Genomic DNA, 17782 nt, shown 5'->3' with positions numbered 1-17782 from the left:
TATAGTGGTCAGTGTGTGTACCTCTCTCCTAGTATAGTGGTCAGTGTGTGTACCTCTCTCCTAGTATAGTGGTCAGTGTGTGTACCTCTCTCCTAGTATAGTGGTCAGTGTGTGTACCTCTCTCCTAGTAGAGTGTGGTCAGTGTGTGTACCTCTCTCCTTGTATAGTGGTCAGTGTGTGTACCTCTCTCCTTGTATAGTGGTCAGTGTGTGTACCTCTCTCCTTGTATAGTGGTCAGTGTGTGTACCTCTCTCCTTGTATAGTGGTCAGTGTGTGTACCTCTCTCCTAGTATAGTGGTCAGTGTGTGTACCTCTCTCCTTGTATAGTGGTCAGTGTGTGTACCTCTCTCCTTGTATAGTGGTCAGTGTGTGTACCTCTCTCCTAGTATAGTGGTCAGTGTGTGTACCTCTCTCCTAGTATAGTGGTCAGTGTGTGTACCTCTCTCCTAGTATAGTGGTCAGTGTGTGTACCTCTCTCCTAGTATAGTGGTCAGTGTGTGTACCTCTCTCCTAGTATAGTGGTCAGTGTGTGTACCTCTCTCCTAGTAGAGTGTGGTCAGTGTGTGTACCTCTCTCCTTGTATAGTGGTCAGTGTGTGTACCTCTCTTCTTGTATAGTGGTCAGTGTGTGTACCTCTCTCCTTGTATAGTGGTCAGTGTGTGTACCTCTCTCCTAGTATAGTGGTCAGTGTGTGTACCTCTCTCCTAGTATAGTGGTCAGTGTGTGTACCTCTCTCCTAGTATAGTGGTCAGTGTGTGTACCTCTCTCCTAGTAGAGTGTGGTCAGTGTGTGTACCTCTCTCCTTGTATAGTGGTCAGTGTGTGTACCTCTCTCCTTGTATAGTGGTCAGTGTGTGTACCTCTCTCCTTGTATAGTGGTCAGTGTGTGTACCTCTCTCCTTGTATAGTGGTCAGTGTGTGTACCTCTCTCCTTGTATAGTGGTCAGTGTGTGTACCTCTCTCCTTGTATAGTGGTCAGTGTGTGTACCTCTCTCCTTGTATAGTGGTCAGTGTGTGTACCTCTCTCCTTGTATAGTGGTCAGTGTGTGTACCTCTCTCCTAGTATAGTGGTCAGTGTGTGTACCTCTCTCCTAGTATAGTGGTCAGTGTGTGTACCTCTCTCCTAGTATAGTGGTCAGTGTGTGTACCTCTCTCCTAGTAGAGTGTGGTCAGTGTGTGTACCTCTCTCCTAGTAGAGTGTGGTCAGTGTGTGTACCTCTCTCCTAGTAGAGTGTGGTCAGTGTGTGTACCTCTCTCCTTGTATAGTGGTCAGTGTGTGTACCTCTCTCCTTGTATAGTGGTCAGTGTGTGTACCTCTCTCCTTGTATAGTGGTCAGTGTGTGTACCTCTCTCCTAGTATAGTGGTCAGTGTGTGTACCTCTCTCCTAGTATAGTGGTCAGTGTGTGTACCTCTCTCCTAGTATAGTGGTCAGTGTGTGTACCTCTCTCCTAGTATAGTGGTCAGTGTGTGTACCTCTCTCCTAGTATAGTGGTCAGTGTGTGTACCTCTCTCCTAGTAGAGTGGTCAGTGTGTGTACCTCTCTCCTAGTAGAGTGTGGTCAGTGTGTGTACCTCTCTCCTAGTAGAGTGTGGTCAGTGTGTGTACCTCTCTCCTTGTATAGTGTGGTCAGTGTGTGTACCTCTCTCCTTGTATAGTGGTCAGTGTGTGTACCTCTCTCCTTGTATAGTGGTCAGTGTGTGTACCTCTCTCCTAGTATAGTGGTCAGTGTGTGTATCTCTCTCCTAGTATAGTGGTCAGTGTGTGTACCTCTCTCCTAGTATAGTGGTCAGTGTGTGTACCTCTCTCCTAGTAGAGTGTGGTCAGTGTGTGTACCTCTCTCCTAGTAGAGTGTGGTCAGTGTGTGTACCTCTCTCCTTGTATAGTGGTCAGTGTGTGTACCTCTCTCCTAGTATAGTGGTCAGTGTGTGTACCTCTCTCCTAGTAGAGTGTGGTCAGTGTGTGTACCTCTCTCCTAGTATAGTGGTCAGTGTGTGTACCTCTCTCCTAGTAGAGTGTGGTCAGTGTGTGTACCTCTCTCCTAGTAGAGTGTGGTCAGTGTGTGTACCTCTCTCCTAGTAGAGTGTGGTCAGTGTGTGTACCTCTCTCCTTGTATAGTGGTCAGTGTGTGTACCTCTCTCCTTGTATAGTGGTCAGTGTGTGTACCTCTCTCCTAGTATAGTGGTCAGTGTGTGTACCTCTCTCCTAGTATAGTGGTCAGTGTGTGTACCTCTCTCCTAGTATAGTGGTCAGTGTGTGTACCTCTCTCCTTGTAGAGTGGTCAGTGTGTGTACCTCTCTCCTAGTATAGTGTGGTCAGTGTGTGTACCTCTCTCCTAGTATAGTGTGGTCAGTGTGTGTACCTCTCTCCTAGTATAGTGTGGTCAGTGTGTGTACCTCTCTCCTAGTATAGTGTGGTCAGTGTGTGTACCTCTCTCCTAGTAGAGTGTGGTCAGTGTGTGTACCTCTCTCCTAGTATAGTGTGGTCAGTGTGTGTACCTCTCTCCTAGTATAGTGTGGTCAGTGTGTGTACCTCTCTCCTAGTATAGTGTGGTCAGTGTGTGTACCTCTCTCCTAGTATAGTGTGGTCAGTGTGTGTACCTCTCTCCTAGTATAGTGTGGTCAGTGTGTGTACCTCTCTCCTTGTATAGTGGTCAGTGTGTGTACCTCTCTCCTTGTATAGTGGTCAGTGTGTGTACCTCTCTCCTTGTATAGTGGTCAGTGTGTGTACCTCTCTCCTAGTATAGTGGTCAGTGTGTGTACCTCTCTCCTAGTATAGTGGTCAGTGTGTGTACCTCTCTCCTTGTATAGTGGTCAGTGTGTGTACCTCTCTCCTAGTATAGTGGTCAGTGTGTGTACCTCTCTCCTAGTATAGTGGTCAGTGTGTGTACCTCTCTCCTAGTATAGTGGTCAGTGTGTGTACCTCTCTCCTAGTAGAGTGTGGTCAGTGTGTGTACCTCTCTCCTTGTATAGTGGTCAGTGTGTGTACCTCTCTCCTTGTATAGTGGTCAGTGTGTGTACCTCTCTCCTTGTATAGTGGTCAGTGTGTGTACCTCTCTCCTTGTATAGTGGTCAGTGTGTGTACCTCTCTCCTTGTATAGTGGTCAGTGTGTGTACCTCTCTCCTTGTATAGTGGTCAGTGTGTGTACCTCTCTCCTTGTATAGTGGTCAGTGTGTGTACCTCTCTCCTTGTATAGTGGTCAGTGTGTGTACCTCTCTCCTTGTATAGTGGTCAGTGTGTGTACCTCTCTCCTAGTATAGTGGTCAGTGTGTGTACCTCTCTCCTAGTATAGTGGTCAGTGTGTGTACCTCTCTCCTAGTATAGTGGTCAGTGTGTGTACCTCTCTCCTAGTATAGTGGTCAGTGTGTGTACCTCTCTCCTAGTATAGTGGTCAGTGTGTGTACCTCTCTCCTAGTATAGTGGTCAGTGTGTGTACCTCTCTCCTAGTAGAGTGTGGTCAGTGTGTGTACCTCTCTCCTAGTAGAGTGTGGTCAGTGTGTGTACCTCTCTCCTAGTAGAGTGTGGTCAGTGTGTGTACCTCTCTCCTTGTATAGTGGTCAGTGTGTGTACCTCTCTCCTTGTATAGTGGTCAGTGTGTGTACCTCTCTCCTTGTATAGTGGTCAGTGTGTGTACCTCTCTCCTAGTATAGTGGTCAGTGTGTGTACCTCTCTCCTAGTATAGTGGTCAGTGTGTGTACCTCTCTCCTAGTATAGTGGTCAGTGTGTGTACCTCTCTCCTAGTATAGTGGTCAGTGTGTGTACCTCTCTCCTAGTATAGTGGTCAGTGTGTGTACCTCTCTCCTTGTAGAGTGGTCAGTGTGTGTACCTCTCTCCTAGTATAGTGTGGTCAGTGTGTGTACCTCTCTCCTAGTAGAGTGGTCAGTGTGTGTACCTCTCTCCTAGTAGAGTGTGGTCAGTGTGTGTACCTCTCTCCTAGTAGAGTGTGGTCAGTGTGTGTACCTCTCTCCTTGTATAGTGTGGTCAGTGTGTGTACCTCTCTCCTTGTATAGTGGTCAGTGTGTGTACCTCTCTCCTTGTATAGTGGTCAGTGTGTGTACCTCTCTCCTAGTATAGTGGTCAGTGTGTGTACCTCTCTCCTAGTATAGTGGTCAGTGTGTGTACCTCTCTCCTAGTATAGTGGTCAGTGTGTGTACCTCTCTCCTAGTAGAGTGTGGTCAGTGTGTGTACCTCTCTCCTAGTAGAGTGTGGTCAGTGTGTGTACCTCTCTCCTAGTAGAGTGTGGTCAGTGTGTGTACCTCTCTCCTTGTATAGTGGTCAGTGTGTGTACCTCTCTCCTTGTATAGTGGTCAGTGTGTGTACCTCTCTCCTAGTATAGTGGTCAGTGTGTGTACCTCTCTCCTAGTATAGTGGTCAGTGTGTGTACCTCTCTCCTAGTATAGTGGTCAGTGTGTGTACCTCTCTCCTAGTAGAGTGTGGTCAGTGTGTGTACCTCTCTCCTTGTATAGTGTGGTCAGTGTGTGTACCTCTCTCCTTGTATAGTGGTCAGTGTGTGTACCTCTCTCCTTGTATAGTGGTCAGTGTGTGTACCTCTCTCCTAGTATAGTGGTCAGTGTGTGTACCTCTCTCCTAGTATAGTGGTCAGTGTGTGTACCTCTCTCCTAGTATAGTGGTCAGTGTGTGTACCTCTCTCCTAGTAGAGTGTGGTCAGTGTGTGTACCTCTCTCCTAGTAGAGTGTGGTCAGTGTGTGTACCTCTCTCCTAGTAGAGTGTGGTCAGTGTGTGTACCTCTCTCCTTGTATAGTGGTCAGTGTGTGTACCTCTCTCCTTGTATAGTGGTCAGTGTGTGTACCTCTCTCCTAGTATAGTGGTCAGTGTGTGTACCTCTCTCCTAGTATAGTGGTCAGTGTGTGTACCTCTCTCCTAGTATAGTGGTCAGTGTGTGTACCTCTCTCCTTGTAGAGTGGTCAGTGTGTGTACCTCTCTCCTAGTACAGTGTGGTCAGTGTGTGTACCTCTCTCCTAGTACAGTGTGGTCAGTGTGTGTACCTCTCTCCTAGTATAGTGTGGTCAGTGTGTGTACCTCTCTCCTAGTATAGTGTGGTCAGTGTGTGTACCTCTCTCCTAGTATAGTGTGGTCAGTGTGTGTACCTCTCTCCTAGTATAGTGTGGTCAGTGTGTGTACCTCTCTCCTAGTATAGTGTGGTCAGTGTGTGTACCTCTCTCCTAGTATAGTGTGGTCAGTGTGTGTACCTCTCTCCTAGTATAGTGTGGTCAGTGTGTGTACCTCTCTCCTTGTATAGTGGTCAGTGTGTGTACCTCTCTCCTTGTATAGTGGTCAGTGTGTGTACCTCTATCCTTGTATAGTGGTCAGTGTGTGTACCTCTCTCCTAGTATAGTGGTCAGTGTGTGTACCTCTCTCCTAGTATAGTGGTCAGTGTGTGTACCTCTCTCCTTGTATAGTGGTCAGTGTGTGTACCTCTCTCCTAGTATAGTGGTCAGTGTGTGTACCTCTCTCCTAGTATAGTGGTCAGTGTGTGTACCTCTCTCCTAGTATAGTGGTCAGTGTGTGTACCTCTCTCCTAGTAGAGTGTGGTCAGTGTGTGTACCTCTCTCCTTGTATAGTGGTCAGTGTGTGTACCTCTCTCCTTGTATAGTGGTCAGTGTGTGTACCTCTCTCCTTGTATAGTGGTCAGTGTGTGTACCTCTCTCCTTGTATAGTGGTCAGTGTGTGTACCTCTCTCCTAGTATAGTGGTCAGTGTGTGTACCTCTCTCCTAGTATAGTGGTCAGTGTGTGTACCTCTCTCCTAGTATAGTGGTCAGTGTGTGTACCTCTCTCCTAGTATAGTGGTCAGTGTGTGTACCTCTCTCCTAGTATAGTGGTCAGTGTGTGTACCTCTCTCCTAGTATAGTGGTCAGTGTGTGTACCTCTCTCCTAGTATAGTGGTCAGTGTGTGTACCTCTCTCCTAGTATAGTGGTCAGTGTGTGTACCTCTCTCCTTGTAGAGTGGTCAGTGTGTGTACCTCTCTCCTAGTATAGTGTGGTCAGTGTGTGTACCTCTCTCCTAGTAGAGTGGTCAGTGTGTGTACCTCTCTCCTAGTAGAGTGTGGTCAGTGTGTGTACCTCTCTCCTAGTAGAGTGTGGTCAGTGTGTGTACCTCTCTCCTTGTATAGTGTGGTCAGTGTGTGTACCTCTCTCCTTGTATAGTGGTCAGTGTGTGTACCTCTCTCCTTGTATAGTGGTCAGTGTGTGTACCTCTCTCCTAGTATAGTGGTCAGTGTGTGTACCTCTCTCCTAGTATAGTGGTCAGTGTGTGTACCTCTCTCCTAGTATAGTGGTCAGTGTGTGTACCTCTCTCCTAGTAGAGTGTGGTCAGTGTGTGTACCTCTCTCCTAGTAGAGTGTGGTCAGTGTGTGTACCTCTCTCCTTGTATAGTGGTCAGTGTGTGTACCTCTCTCCTTGTATAGTGGTCAGTGTGTGTACCTCTCTCCTAGTATAGTGGTCAGTGTGTGTACCTCTCTCCTAGTATAGTGGTCAGTGTGTGTACCTCTCTCCTAGTATAGTGGTCAGTGTGTGTACCTCTCTCCTTGTAGAGTGGTCAGTGTGTGTACCTCTCTCCTAGTATAGTGTGGTCAGTGTGTGTACCTCTCTCCTAGTATAGTGTGGTCAGTGTGTGTACCTCTCTCCTAGTATAGTGTGGTCAGTGTGTGTACCTCTCTCCTAGTATAGTGTGGTCAGTGTGTGTACCTCTCTCCTAGTATAGTGTGGTCAGTGTGTGTACCTCTCTCCTAGTATAGTGTGGTCAGTGTGTGTACCTCTCTCCTAGTATAGTGTGGTCAGTGTGTGTACCTCTCTCCTAGTATAGTGTGGTCAGTGTGTGTACCTCTCTCCTAGTATAGTGTGGTCAGTGTGTGTACCTCTCTCCTAGTATAGTGTGGTCAGTGTGTGTACCTCTCTCCTAGTATAGTGTGGTCAGTGTGTGTACCTCTCTCCTAGTATAGTGTGGTCAGTGTGTGTACCTCTCTCCTAGTATAGTGTGGTCAGTGTGTGTACCTCTCTCCTAGTATAGTGTGGTCAGTGTGTGTACCTCTCTCCTAGTATAGTGTGGTCAGTGTGTGTACCTCTCTCCTAGTATAGTGTGGTCAGTGTGTGTACCTCTCTCCTAGTATAGTGGTCAGTGTGTGTACCTCTCTCCTAGTATAGTGGTCAGTGTGTGTACCTCTCTCCTAGTATAGTGTGGTCAGTGTGTGTACCTCTCTCCTAGTATAGTGTGGTCAGTGTGTGTACCTCTCTCCTAGTATAGTGGTCAGTGTGTGTACCTCTCTCCTAGTATAGTGTGGTCAGTGTGTGTACCTCTCTCCTAGTATAGTGTGGTCAGTGTGTGTACCTCTCTCCTAGTATAGTGTGGTCAGTGTGTGTACCTCTCTCCTAGTATAGTGTGGTCAGTGTGTGTACCTCTCTCCTAGTATAGTGTGGTCAGTGTGTGTACCTCTCTCCTAGTATAGTGTGGTCAGTGTGTGTACCTCTCTCCTAGTATAGTGTGGTCAGTGTGTGTACCTCTCTCCTAGTATAGTGTGGTCAGTGTGTGTACCTCTCTCCTAGTATAGTGTGGTCAGTGTGTGTACCTCTCTCCTAGTATAGTGGTCAGTGTGTGTACCTCTCTCCTAGTAGAGTGGTCAGTGTGTGTACCTCTCTCCTAGTAGAGTGTGGTCAGTGTGTGTACCTCTCTCCTAGTATAGTGTGGTCAGTGTGTGTACCTCTCTCCTAGTATAGTGTGGTCAGTGTGTGTACCTCTCTCCTAGTATAGTGTGGTCAGTGTGTGTACCTCTCTCCTAGTATAGTGTGGTCAGTGTGTGTACCTCTCTCCTAGTATAGTGTGGTCAGTGTGTGTACCTCTCTCCTAGTATAGTGTGGTCAGTGTGTGTACCTCTCTCCTAGTATAGTGGTCAGTGTGTGTACCTCTCTCCTAGTATAGTGTGGTCAGTGTGTGTACCTCTCTCCTAGTATAGTGTGGTCAGTGTGTGTACCTCTCTCCTAGTATAGTGTGGTCAGTGTGTGTACCTCTCTCCTAGTATAGTGTGGTCAGTGTGTGTACCTCTCTCCTAGTATAGTGTGGTCAGTGTGTGTACCTCTCTCCTAGTATAGTGTGGTCAGTGTGTGTACCTCTCTCCTAGTATAGTGTGGTCAGTGTGTGTACCTCTCTCCTAGTATAGTGTGGTCAGTGTGTGTACCTCTCTCCTAGTATAGTGTGGTCAGTGTGTGTACCTCTCTCCTAGTATAGTGTGGTCAGTGTGTGTACCTCTCTCCTAGTATAGTGTGGTCAGTGTGTGTACCTCTCTCCTAGTATAGTGTGGTCAGTGTGTGTACCTCTCTCCTAGTATAGTGTGGTCAGTGTGTGTACCTCTCTCCTAGTATAGTGTGGTCAGTGTGTGTACCTCTCTCCTAGTATAGTGTGGTCAGTGTGTGTACCTCTCTCCTAGTATAGTGTGGTCAGTGTGTGTACCTCTCTCCTAGTATAGTGTGGTCAGTGTGTGTACCTCTCTCCTAGTATAGTGTGGTCAGTGTGTGTACCTCTCTCCTAGTATAGTGGTCAGTGTGTGTACCTCTCTCCTAGTATAGTGTGGTCAGTGTGTGTACCTCTCTCCTAGTATAGTGTGGTCAGTGTGTGTACCTCTCTCCTAGTATAGTGTGGTCAGTGTGTGTACCTCTCTCCTAGTAGAGTGTGGTCAGTGTGTGTACCTCTCTCCTTGTATAGTGGTCAGTGTGTGTACCTCTCTCCTTGTATAGTGGTCAGTGTGTGTACCTCTCTCCTAGTATAGTGGTCAGTGTGTGTACCTCTCTCCTAGTATAGTGGTCAGTGTGTGTACCTCTCTCCTAGTATAGTGGTCAGTGTGTGTACCTCTCTCCTAGTAGAGTGTGGTCAGTGTGTGTACCTCTCTCCTTGTATAGTGTGGTCAGTGTGTGTACCTCTCTCCTTGTATAGTGGTCAGTGTGTGTACCTCTCTCCTTGTATAGTGGTCAGTGTGTGTACCTCTCTCCTAGTATAGTGGTCAGTGTGTGTACCTCTCTCCTAGTATAGTGGTCAGTGTGTGTACCTCTCTCCTAGTATAGTGGTCAGTGTGTGTACCTCTCTCCTAGTAGAGTGTGGTCAGTGTGTGTACCTCTCTCCTAGTAGAGTGTGGTCAGTGTGTGTACCTCTCTCCTAGTAGAGTGTGGTCAGTGTGTGTACCTCTCTCCTTGTATAGTGGTCAGTGTGTGTACCTCTCTCCTTGTATAGTGGTCAGTGTGTGTACCTCTCTCCTAGTATAGTGGTCAGTGTGTGTACCTCTCTCCTAGTATAGTGGTCAGTGTGTGTACCTCTCTCCTAGTATAGTGGTCAGTGTGTGTACCTCTCTCCTTGTAGAGTGGTCAGTGTGTGTACCTCTCTCCTAGTACAGTGTGGTCAGTGTGTGTACCTCTCTCCTAGTACAGTGTGGTCAGTGTGTGTACCTCTCTCCTAGTATAGTGTGGTCAGTGTGTGTACCTCTCTCCTAGTATAGTGTGGTCAGTGTGTGTACCTCTCTCCTAGTATAGTGTGGTCAGTGTGTGTACCTCTCTCCTAGTATAGTGTGGTCAGTGTGTGTACCTCTCTCCTAGTATAGTGTGGTCAGTGTGTGTACCTCTCTCCTAGTATAGTGTGGTCAGTGTGTGTACCTCTCTCCTAGTATAGTGTGGTCAGTGTGTGTACCTCTCTCCTTGTATAGTGGTCAGTGTGTGTACCTCTCTCCTTGTATAGTGGTCAGTGTGTGTACCTCTATCCTTGTATAGTGGTCAGTGTGTGTACCTCTCTCCTAGTATAGTGGTCAGTGTGTGTACCTCTCTCCTAGTATAGTGGTCAGTGTGTGTACCTCTCTCCTTGTATAGTGGTCAGTGTGTGTACCTCTCTCCTAGTATAGTGGTCAGTGTGTGTACCTCTCTCCTAGTATAGTGGTCAGTGTGTGTACCTCTCTCCTAGTATAGTGGTCAGTGTGTGTACCTCTCTCCTAGTAGAGTGTGGTCAGTGTGTGTACCTCTCTCCTTGTATAGTGGTCAGTGTGTGTACCTCTCTCCTTGTATAGTGGTCAGTGTGTGTACCTCTCTCCTTGTATAGTGGTCAGTGTGTGTACCTCTCTCCTAGTATAGTGGTCAGTGTGTGTACCTCTCTCCTAGTATAGTGGTCAGTGTGTGTACCTCTCTCCTAGTATAGTGGTCAGTGTGTGTACCTCTCTCCTAGTATAGTGGTCAGTGTGTGTACCTCTCTCCTAGTATAGTGGTCAGTGTGTGTACCTCTCTCCTAGTATAGTGGTCAGTGTGTGTACCTCTCTCCTAGTATAGTGGTCAGTGTGTGTACCTCTCTCCTAGTATAGTGGTCAGTGTGTGTACCTCTCTCCTTGTAGAGTGGTCAGTGTGTGTACCTCTCTCCTAGTATAGTGTGGTCAGTGTGTGTACCTCTCTCCTAGTAGAGTGGTCAGTGTGTGTACCTCTCTCCTAGTAGAGTGTGGTCAGTGTGTGTACCTCTCTCCTAGTAGAGTGTGGTCAGTGTGTGTACCTCTCTCCTTGTATAGTGTGGTCAGTGTGTGTACCTCTCTCCTTGTATAGTGGTCAGTGTGTGTACCTCTCTCCTTGTATAGTGGTCAGTGTGTGTACCTCTCTCCTAGTATAGTGGTCAGTGTGTGTACCTCTCTCCTAGTATAGTGGTCAGTGTGTGTACCTCTCTCCTAGTATAGTGGTCAGTGTGTGTACCTCTCTCCTAGTAGAGTGTGGTCAGTGTGTGTACCTCTCTCCTAGTAGAGTGTGGTCAGTGTGTGTACCTCTCTCCTTGTATAGTGGTCAGTGTGTGTACCTCTCTCCTTGTATAGTGGTCAGTGTGTGTACCTCTCTCCTAGTATAGTGGTCAGTGTGTGTACCTCTCTCCTAGTATAGTGGTCAGTGTGTGTACCTCTCTCCTAGTATAGTGGTCAGTGTGTGTACCTCTCTCCTTGTAGAGTGGTCAGTGTGTGTACCTCTCTCCTAGTATAGTGTGGTCAGTGTGTGTACCTCTCTCCTAGTATAGTGTGGTCAGTGTGTGTACCTCTCTCCTAGTATAGTGTGGTCAGTGTGTGTACCTCTCTCCTAGTATAGTGTGGTCAGTGTGTGTACCTCTCTCCTAGTATAGTGTGGTCAGTGTGTGTACCTCTCTCCTAGTATAGTGTGGTCAGTGTGTGTACCTCTCTCCTAGTATAGTGTGGTCAGTGTGTGTACCTCTCTCCTAGTATAGTGTGGTCAGTGTGTGTACCTCTCTCCTAGTATAGTGTGGTCAGTGTGTGTACCTCTCTCCTAGTATAGTGTGGTCAGTGTGTGTACCTCTCTCCTAGTATAGTGTGGTCAGTGTGTGTACCTCTCTCCTAGTATAGTGTGGTCAGTGTGTGTACCTCTCTCCTAGTATAGTGTGGTCAGTGTGTGTACCTCTCTCCTAGTATAGTGTGGTCAGTGTGTGTACCTCTCTCCTAGTATAGTGTGGTCAGTGTGTGTACCTCTCTCCTAGTATAGTGTGGTCAGTGTGTGTACCTCTCTCCTAGTATAGTGGTCAGTGTGTGTACCTCTCTCCTAGTATAGTGGTCAGTGTGTGTACCTCTCTCCTAGTATAGTGTGGTCAGTGTGTGTACCTCTCTCCTAGTATAGTGTGGTCAGTGTGTGTACCTCTCTCCTAGTATAGTGGTCAGTGTGTGTACCTCTCTCCTAGTATAGTGTGGTCAGTGTGTGTACCTCTCTCCTAGTATAGTGTGGTCAGTGTGTGTACCTCTCTCCTAGTATAGTGTGGTCAGTGTGTGTACCTCTCTCCTAGTATAGTGTGGTCAGTGTGTGTACCTCTCTCCTAGTATAGTGTGGTCAGTGTGTGTACCTCTCTCCTAGTATAGTGTGGTCAGTGTGTGTACCTCTCTCCTAGTATAGTGTGGTCAGTGTGTGTACCTCTCTCCTAGTATAGTGTGGTCAGTGTGTGTACCTCTCTCCTAGTATAGTGTGGTCAGTGTGTGTACCTCTCTCCTAGTATAGTGGTCAGTGTGTGTACCTCTCTCCTAGTAGAGTGGTCAGTGTGTGTACCTCTCTCCTAGTAGAGTGTGGTCAGTGTGTGTACCTCTCTCCTAGTATAGTGTGGTCAGTGTGTGTACCTCTCTCCTAGTATAGTGTGGTCAGTGTGTGTACCTCTCTCCTAGTATAGTGTGGTCAGTGTGTGTACCTCTCTCCTAGTATAGTGTGGTCAGTGTGTGTACCTCTCTCCTAGTATAGTGTGGTCAGTGTGTGTACCTCTCTCCTAGTATAGTGTGGTCAGTGTGTGTACCTCTCTCCTAGTATAGTGGTCAGTGTGTGTACCTCTCTCCTAGTATAGTGTGGTCAGTGTGTGTACCTCTCTCCTAGTATAGTGTGGTCAGTGTGTGTACCTCTCTCCTAGTATAGTGTGGTCAGTGTGTGTACCTCTCTCCTAGTATAGTGTGGTCAGTGTGTGTACCTCTCTCCTAGTATAGTGTGGTCAGTGTGTGTACCTCTCTCCTAGTATAGTGTGGTCAGTGTGTGTACCTCTCTCCTAGTATAGTGTGGTCAGTGTGTGTACCTCTCTCCTAGTATAGTGTGGTCAGTGTGTGTACCTCTCTCCTAGTATAGTGTGGTCAGTGTGTGTACCTCTCTCCTAGTATAGTGTGGTCAGTGTGTGTACCTCTCTCCTAGTATAGTGTGGTCAGTGTGTGTACCTCTCTCCTAGTATAGTGTGGTCAGTGTGTGTACCTCTCTCCTAGTATAGTGTGGTCAGTGTGTGTACCTCTCTCCTAGTATAGTGTGGTCAGTGTGTGTACCTCTCTCCTAGTATAGTGTGGTCAGTGTGTGTACCTCTCTCCTAGTATAGTGTGGTCAGTGTGTGTACCTCTCTCCTAGTATAGTGTGGTCAGTGTGTGTACCTCTCTCCTAGTATAGTGGTCAGTGTGTGTACCTCTCTCCTAGTATAGTGTGGTCAGTGTGTGTACCTCTCTCCTAGTATAGTGTGGTCAGTGTGTGTACCTCTCTCCTAGTATAGTGTGGTCAGTGTGTGTACCTCTCTCCTAGTATAGTGTGGTCAGTGTGTGTACCTCTCTCCTTGTAGAGTTTGGTCAGAATGTGTCGGAGACCTCCAGTGTTGTTGACCCACTCGATGATGCCACACTCCTCATTCAGTGGGATCACAGCATATGTACGGATATGGAGCTCCCTCTTCCTGGACTCTGCATCCTTACGCAGGCACTACACACACACACACACACACACACACACAAGCAATAGTCTGAAGTGTTCTGTTATCTCTGGGCTACAGCAGTCTGATGCTGCACAGATGTCAGCTGGAGAAGTGACAGGTGAAACACCTTGTTGATGAGGCAGTTGTACTCCATGAGGCGACAGTCTTTCCGGAGGTCATCTTTAGGTTTACACATCACAGTGTAGCTCCTCCCATCACTTCCCTTCAGGCCGATCTTCTTAGGCTTCTGGAGGGAGGCTAGGATCTCCACCTATACACACACATCATCGTGAGACACACACACACACAGAAAGACAAACTACTCCCCCCCACACACACACACACACAAGCACCGCACCCTGTGACACGACACACGCACCATGTGACACGACACACGCACCATGTGACACGACACACGCAGAAAGACAAACTACCCCCCCGCCACACACACTCACAGTATCGTCGAAGCCGTCGAGGTAGGCCCAGTGTCCGGGGAATGCGTCGTGGTGCAGTGTGTTTGCAGGGCCAGTAGAGGGCAGTGTGGGGATGAGGACAGACTGCAGAGGGATCAGGATCTGGCTGAACGACGGCTCCTCCACCAGACGCTTCAACTGCTTGAAATGGACCCCCATACTGAGAGTACTACTGCTACCATCCACCTGGAATACAGAGAGAGAAATGGACCCCATACTGAGAGTACTGCTGCTACCATCCACCTGGAATACAGAGAGAGAAATGGACCCCATACTGAGAGTACTTCTGCTACCATCCACCTGGAATACAGAGAGAGAAATGGACCCCATACTGAGAGTACTGCTGCTACCATCCACCTGGAATACAGAGAGAGAAATGGACCCCATACTGAGAGTACTGCTGCTACCATCCACCTGGAATACAGAGAGAGAAATGGACCCCATACTGAGAGTACTGCTGCTACCATCCACCTGGAATACAGAGAGAGAAATGGACCCCCATACTGAGAGTACTGCTGCTACCATCCACCTGGAATACAGAGAGAGAAATGGACCCCATACTGAGAGTACTGCTGCTACCATCCACCTGGAATACAGAGAGAGAAATGGACCCCATACTGAGAGTACTGCTGCTACCATCCACCTGGAATACAGAGAGAGAAATGGACCCCATACTGAGAGTACTGCTGCTACCATCCACCTGGAATACAGAGAGAGAAATGGACCCCATACTGAGAGTACTGCTACCATCCACCTGGAATACAGAGAGAGAGATGGACCCCATATTGATATGTTAGCAGGGTGTATGTGTGTTAGCAGTGTGTGTGTGTGTGTGTGTGTGTGTGTGTGTGTGTGTGTGTGTGTGTGTGTGTGTGTGTGTGTGTGTGTGTGTGTGTGTGTTAGCAGTGTGAGTGTGTGTGTACCGGCTTGTTGCAGAGCTCCAGTAGTTTGTCAGTCAGTCTGTTGGCATCTCCTATGAACTTCCCCAGACTCTCCTTCAGACTGACAGCCTTCCTCAGGATCTCCTTACAGCGGTTCATACGGGTAGGGTAGGACGACTGGAACACACACATTTAGCAAGTGCTTTGAGCCTATGACATGAAAATCACTTTCTCAAGTATCACTATGAACTCCATTCAAGGTAGGACAGTAGCTACTCAGACACACATCCACCCACATCCCTTCCTGCCCCACACACCCCCACCCCTTCCCGCTCCACACACACACCCACCACACCCCCATCCCTCCCCTACCTTGGACACTGCGGTCATCAACCACATGGCCTGCTGAGGGTAGGCTAGCAGCACCTTGGCAGCGATGTCCATGAGGACGTTGAAGACGTCCTGACTGCTGTGGCACACCCTGGAGATGAGCTGGGAGAAGGCTGTGAGGAACTGGTACGGAGCCAGCCTGGTGCAGTGGTCGCTGACCACCTGGTTGATCTTCACCAGGTCCACGCGTATCTGCCGCTCCACTCGACCCGCTATGGAGGGGAGGGATGGACATGGCTTATTCAGTTCAACACGTATTGGTTTGTCTAAAGGCTCTTCTAGGCGAGATACAAAGAGCAAGAGGAACACCAACACACTGTTACCTTTCTCCCCCTCACTGACCAACACACTGTTACCTTTCTCCCCCTCACCGACCAACACACTGTTACCTTTCTCCCCCTCACCGACCAATACACTGTTACCTTTCTCCCCCTCACTGACCAACACACTGTTACCTTTCTCCCCCTCACTGACCAACACACTGTTACCTTTCTCTCCCTCACTGACCAACACACTGTTACCTTTCTCCCCCTCACCGACCAATACACTGTTACCTTTCTCCCCCTCACTGACCAACACACTGTTACCTTTCTCCCCCTCACTGACCAACACACTGTTACCTTTCTCCCCCTCACTGACCAACACACTGTTACCTTTCTCCCCCTCACTGACCAACACACTGTTACCTTTCTCATACTCGTAGACTTTGGCCCCAAAGTCCAGCCAGAGAGACAGCATCCGAGGCATGGCCTGATAGATGTACTGGTTCCCAAACTGCAGAGCTCTAGACAACAACACAGGACACAGTTCAGAAGTGGTGGTGACAATATCCGCCATTAGACATTTCAATATGACGACAGGAGAGATGCTCGTCTTACTTGCCAAAGAAGGTGACGATGTATCGTATGAGATTGCCCTGTTTCTCCAGCTTGTTGTCTGTCACCATGGGCATTAACTTGTCATAGTATTTAGCCAGGTAGAAGTTACCGTCCTCCCACTCTGGTAGCAGGGTGGTCACATCCTACAGAGGAGCGGTAGAGGAAGGCAACGTTAGTGTTGGGTACGTCGTAAGACTTCATGATGGCACTGGACAGTGTTGGGTAGTATAGTGTTGGTAGTATGTGGTTGATAGTGTTGGGTAGTATATGGTTGATAGTGTTGGGTAGTATATGGTTGATAGTGTTGGGTAGTATAGTGTTGGTAGTATATGGTTGATAGTGTTGGGTAGTATATGGTTGATAGTGTTGGGTAGTATATGGTTGATAGTGTTGGGTAGTATAGCGTTGGGTAGTATATTGTTGATAGTGTTGGGTAGTATAGCGTTGGGTAGTATATTGTTGATAGTGTTGGGTAGTATATGGTTGATAGTGTTGGGTAGTATAGTGTTGGTAGTATAGTGTTGGGTAGTATATGGTTGATAGTGTTGGGTAGTATATGGTTGATAGTGTTGGGTAGTATATGGTTGATAGCGTTGGGTAGTATAGCGTTGGGTAGTATATGGTTGATAGCGTTGGGTAGTATAGCGTTGGGTAGTATAGCGTTGGGTAGTATATGGTTGATAGCGTTGGGTAGTATAGCGTTGGGTAGTATAGCGTTGGGTAGTATAGCGTTGGGTAGTATAGCGTTGGGTAGTATATGGTTGATAGCGTTAGGTAGTAAACTCATCAAAAAAAATAAACGTACCTTTTTCAGGACCCTGTCTTTCAAAGATAATTCGTAAAAATCCAAATAACTTCACAGATCTTCATTGTAAAGGGTTTAAACACTGTTTCCCATGCTTGTTCAATGAACCATAAACAATTAATGAACATGCACCTGTGGAACGGTCGTTAAGACACTAACAGCTTACAGACGGTAGGCAATTAAGGTCACAGTTATGAAAACTTAGGACAGAGTCTACTGACTCTGGAAAAACACCAAAAGAAAGATGCCCAGGGTCCCTGCTCATCTGCGTGAACGTGCCTTAGGCATGCTGCAAGGAGGCATGAGGACTGCAGATGTGGCCAGGGCAATGAATTGCAATGTACTGTGAGACACCTAAGACAGCTGATCGTCCTCTCAGTGGCAGACCACATGTAACAACACCTGCACAGGATCGGTACATCCGAACATCACACCTGCGGGACAGGTATAGGATGGCAACAACAACTGTCCGAGTTACACCAGGAACGCACAATCCCTCCATTAGTGCTCAGACTGTCCGCAATAGGCTGAGAGAGGCTGGACTGAGGGCTTGAAGGCCTGTTGTAAGGCAGGTCCTCACCAGACCGGCAACAACGTCGCCTGTGGGCACAAACCCACCGTCGCTGGAACAGACAGGACTGGCAAAAAGTCCTCTTCACTGACGAGTCGCAGTTTTGTCTCACCAGGGGTGATGGTCGGATTCGCGTTTATCGTCGAAGGAATGAGCGTTACACCGAGGCCTGTACTCTGGAGCGGGATCGATTTGGAGGTGGAGGGTCGGTCATGGTCTGGGGCGGTGTGTCACAGCATCATCGGACTGAGCTTGTTGTCATTGCAGGCAATCTCAAAGCTGTCCATTACAGGGAAGACATCCTCCTCCCTCATGTGATACCCTTCCTGTAGGCTCATCCTGACATGACCCTCCAGCATGACAATGCCACCAGCCATACTGCTCTTTCTGTGTGTGATTTCCTGCAAGACTGAATGTCAGTGTTCTGCCATGGCCAGCGAAGAGCCCGGATCTCAATACCATTGAGCACGTCTGGGACCTGTTGGATCGGAGGGTGAGGGCTAGGGCCATTCCCCCCAGAAATGTCTGGGAACTTGCAGGTGCCTTGGTGGAAGAGTGGGATAACATCTC

The 17782-nt window shown here is 48.0% G+C and overlaps 1 protein-coding gene across 2 annotated transcripts in view; it reads right to left on the bottom strand.

Moving 5' to 3' along the window:
• The window catches only part of atr (ATR serine/threonine kinase), a 41283-nt gene that overhangs the window by 8647 nt on the left and 14854 nt on the right, over positions 1-17782 (bottom strand). Inside the window, exons 35-41 of one of the 2 annotated variants that reach the window (XM_055929874.1) lie at positions 15837-15979; positions 15645-15742; positions 14941-15170; positions 14611-14745; positions 13670-13873; positions 13342-13485; positions 13072-13222 (exon numbers count right to left, since the gene is read on the bottom strand). In XM_055929874.1, the coding sequence (XP_055785849.1) occupies positions 13072-13222; positions 13342-13485; positions 13670-13873; positions 14611-14745; positions 14941-15170; positions 15645-15742; positions 15837-15979 (1105 nt within the window). Of the gene's footprint in view, positions 1-13071; positions 13223-13341; positions 13486-13669; positions 14442-14610; positions 14746-14940; positions 15171-15644; positions 15743-15836; positions 15980-17782 lie in introns of those variants that run through there. The other variant, XM_055929875.1, reaches the window with a different exon arrangement.

This window comes from Salvelinus fontinalis, chromosome 7 (genome assembly GCF_029448725.1).
Source record: "Salvelinus fontinalis isolate EN_2023a chromosome 7, ASM2944872v1, whole genome shotgun sequence".
NCBI lineage: Eukaryota > Metazoa > Chordata > Actinopteri > Salmoniformes > Salmonidae > Salvelinus > Salvelinus fontinalis.
This window is presented reverse-complemented; position numbering and strand designations above follow the sequence as displayed.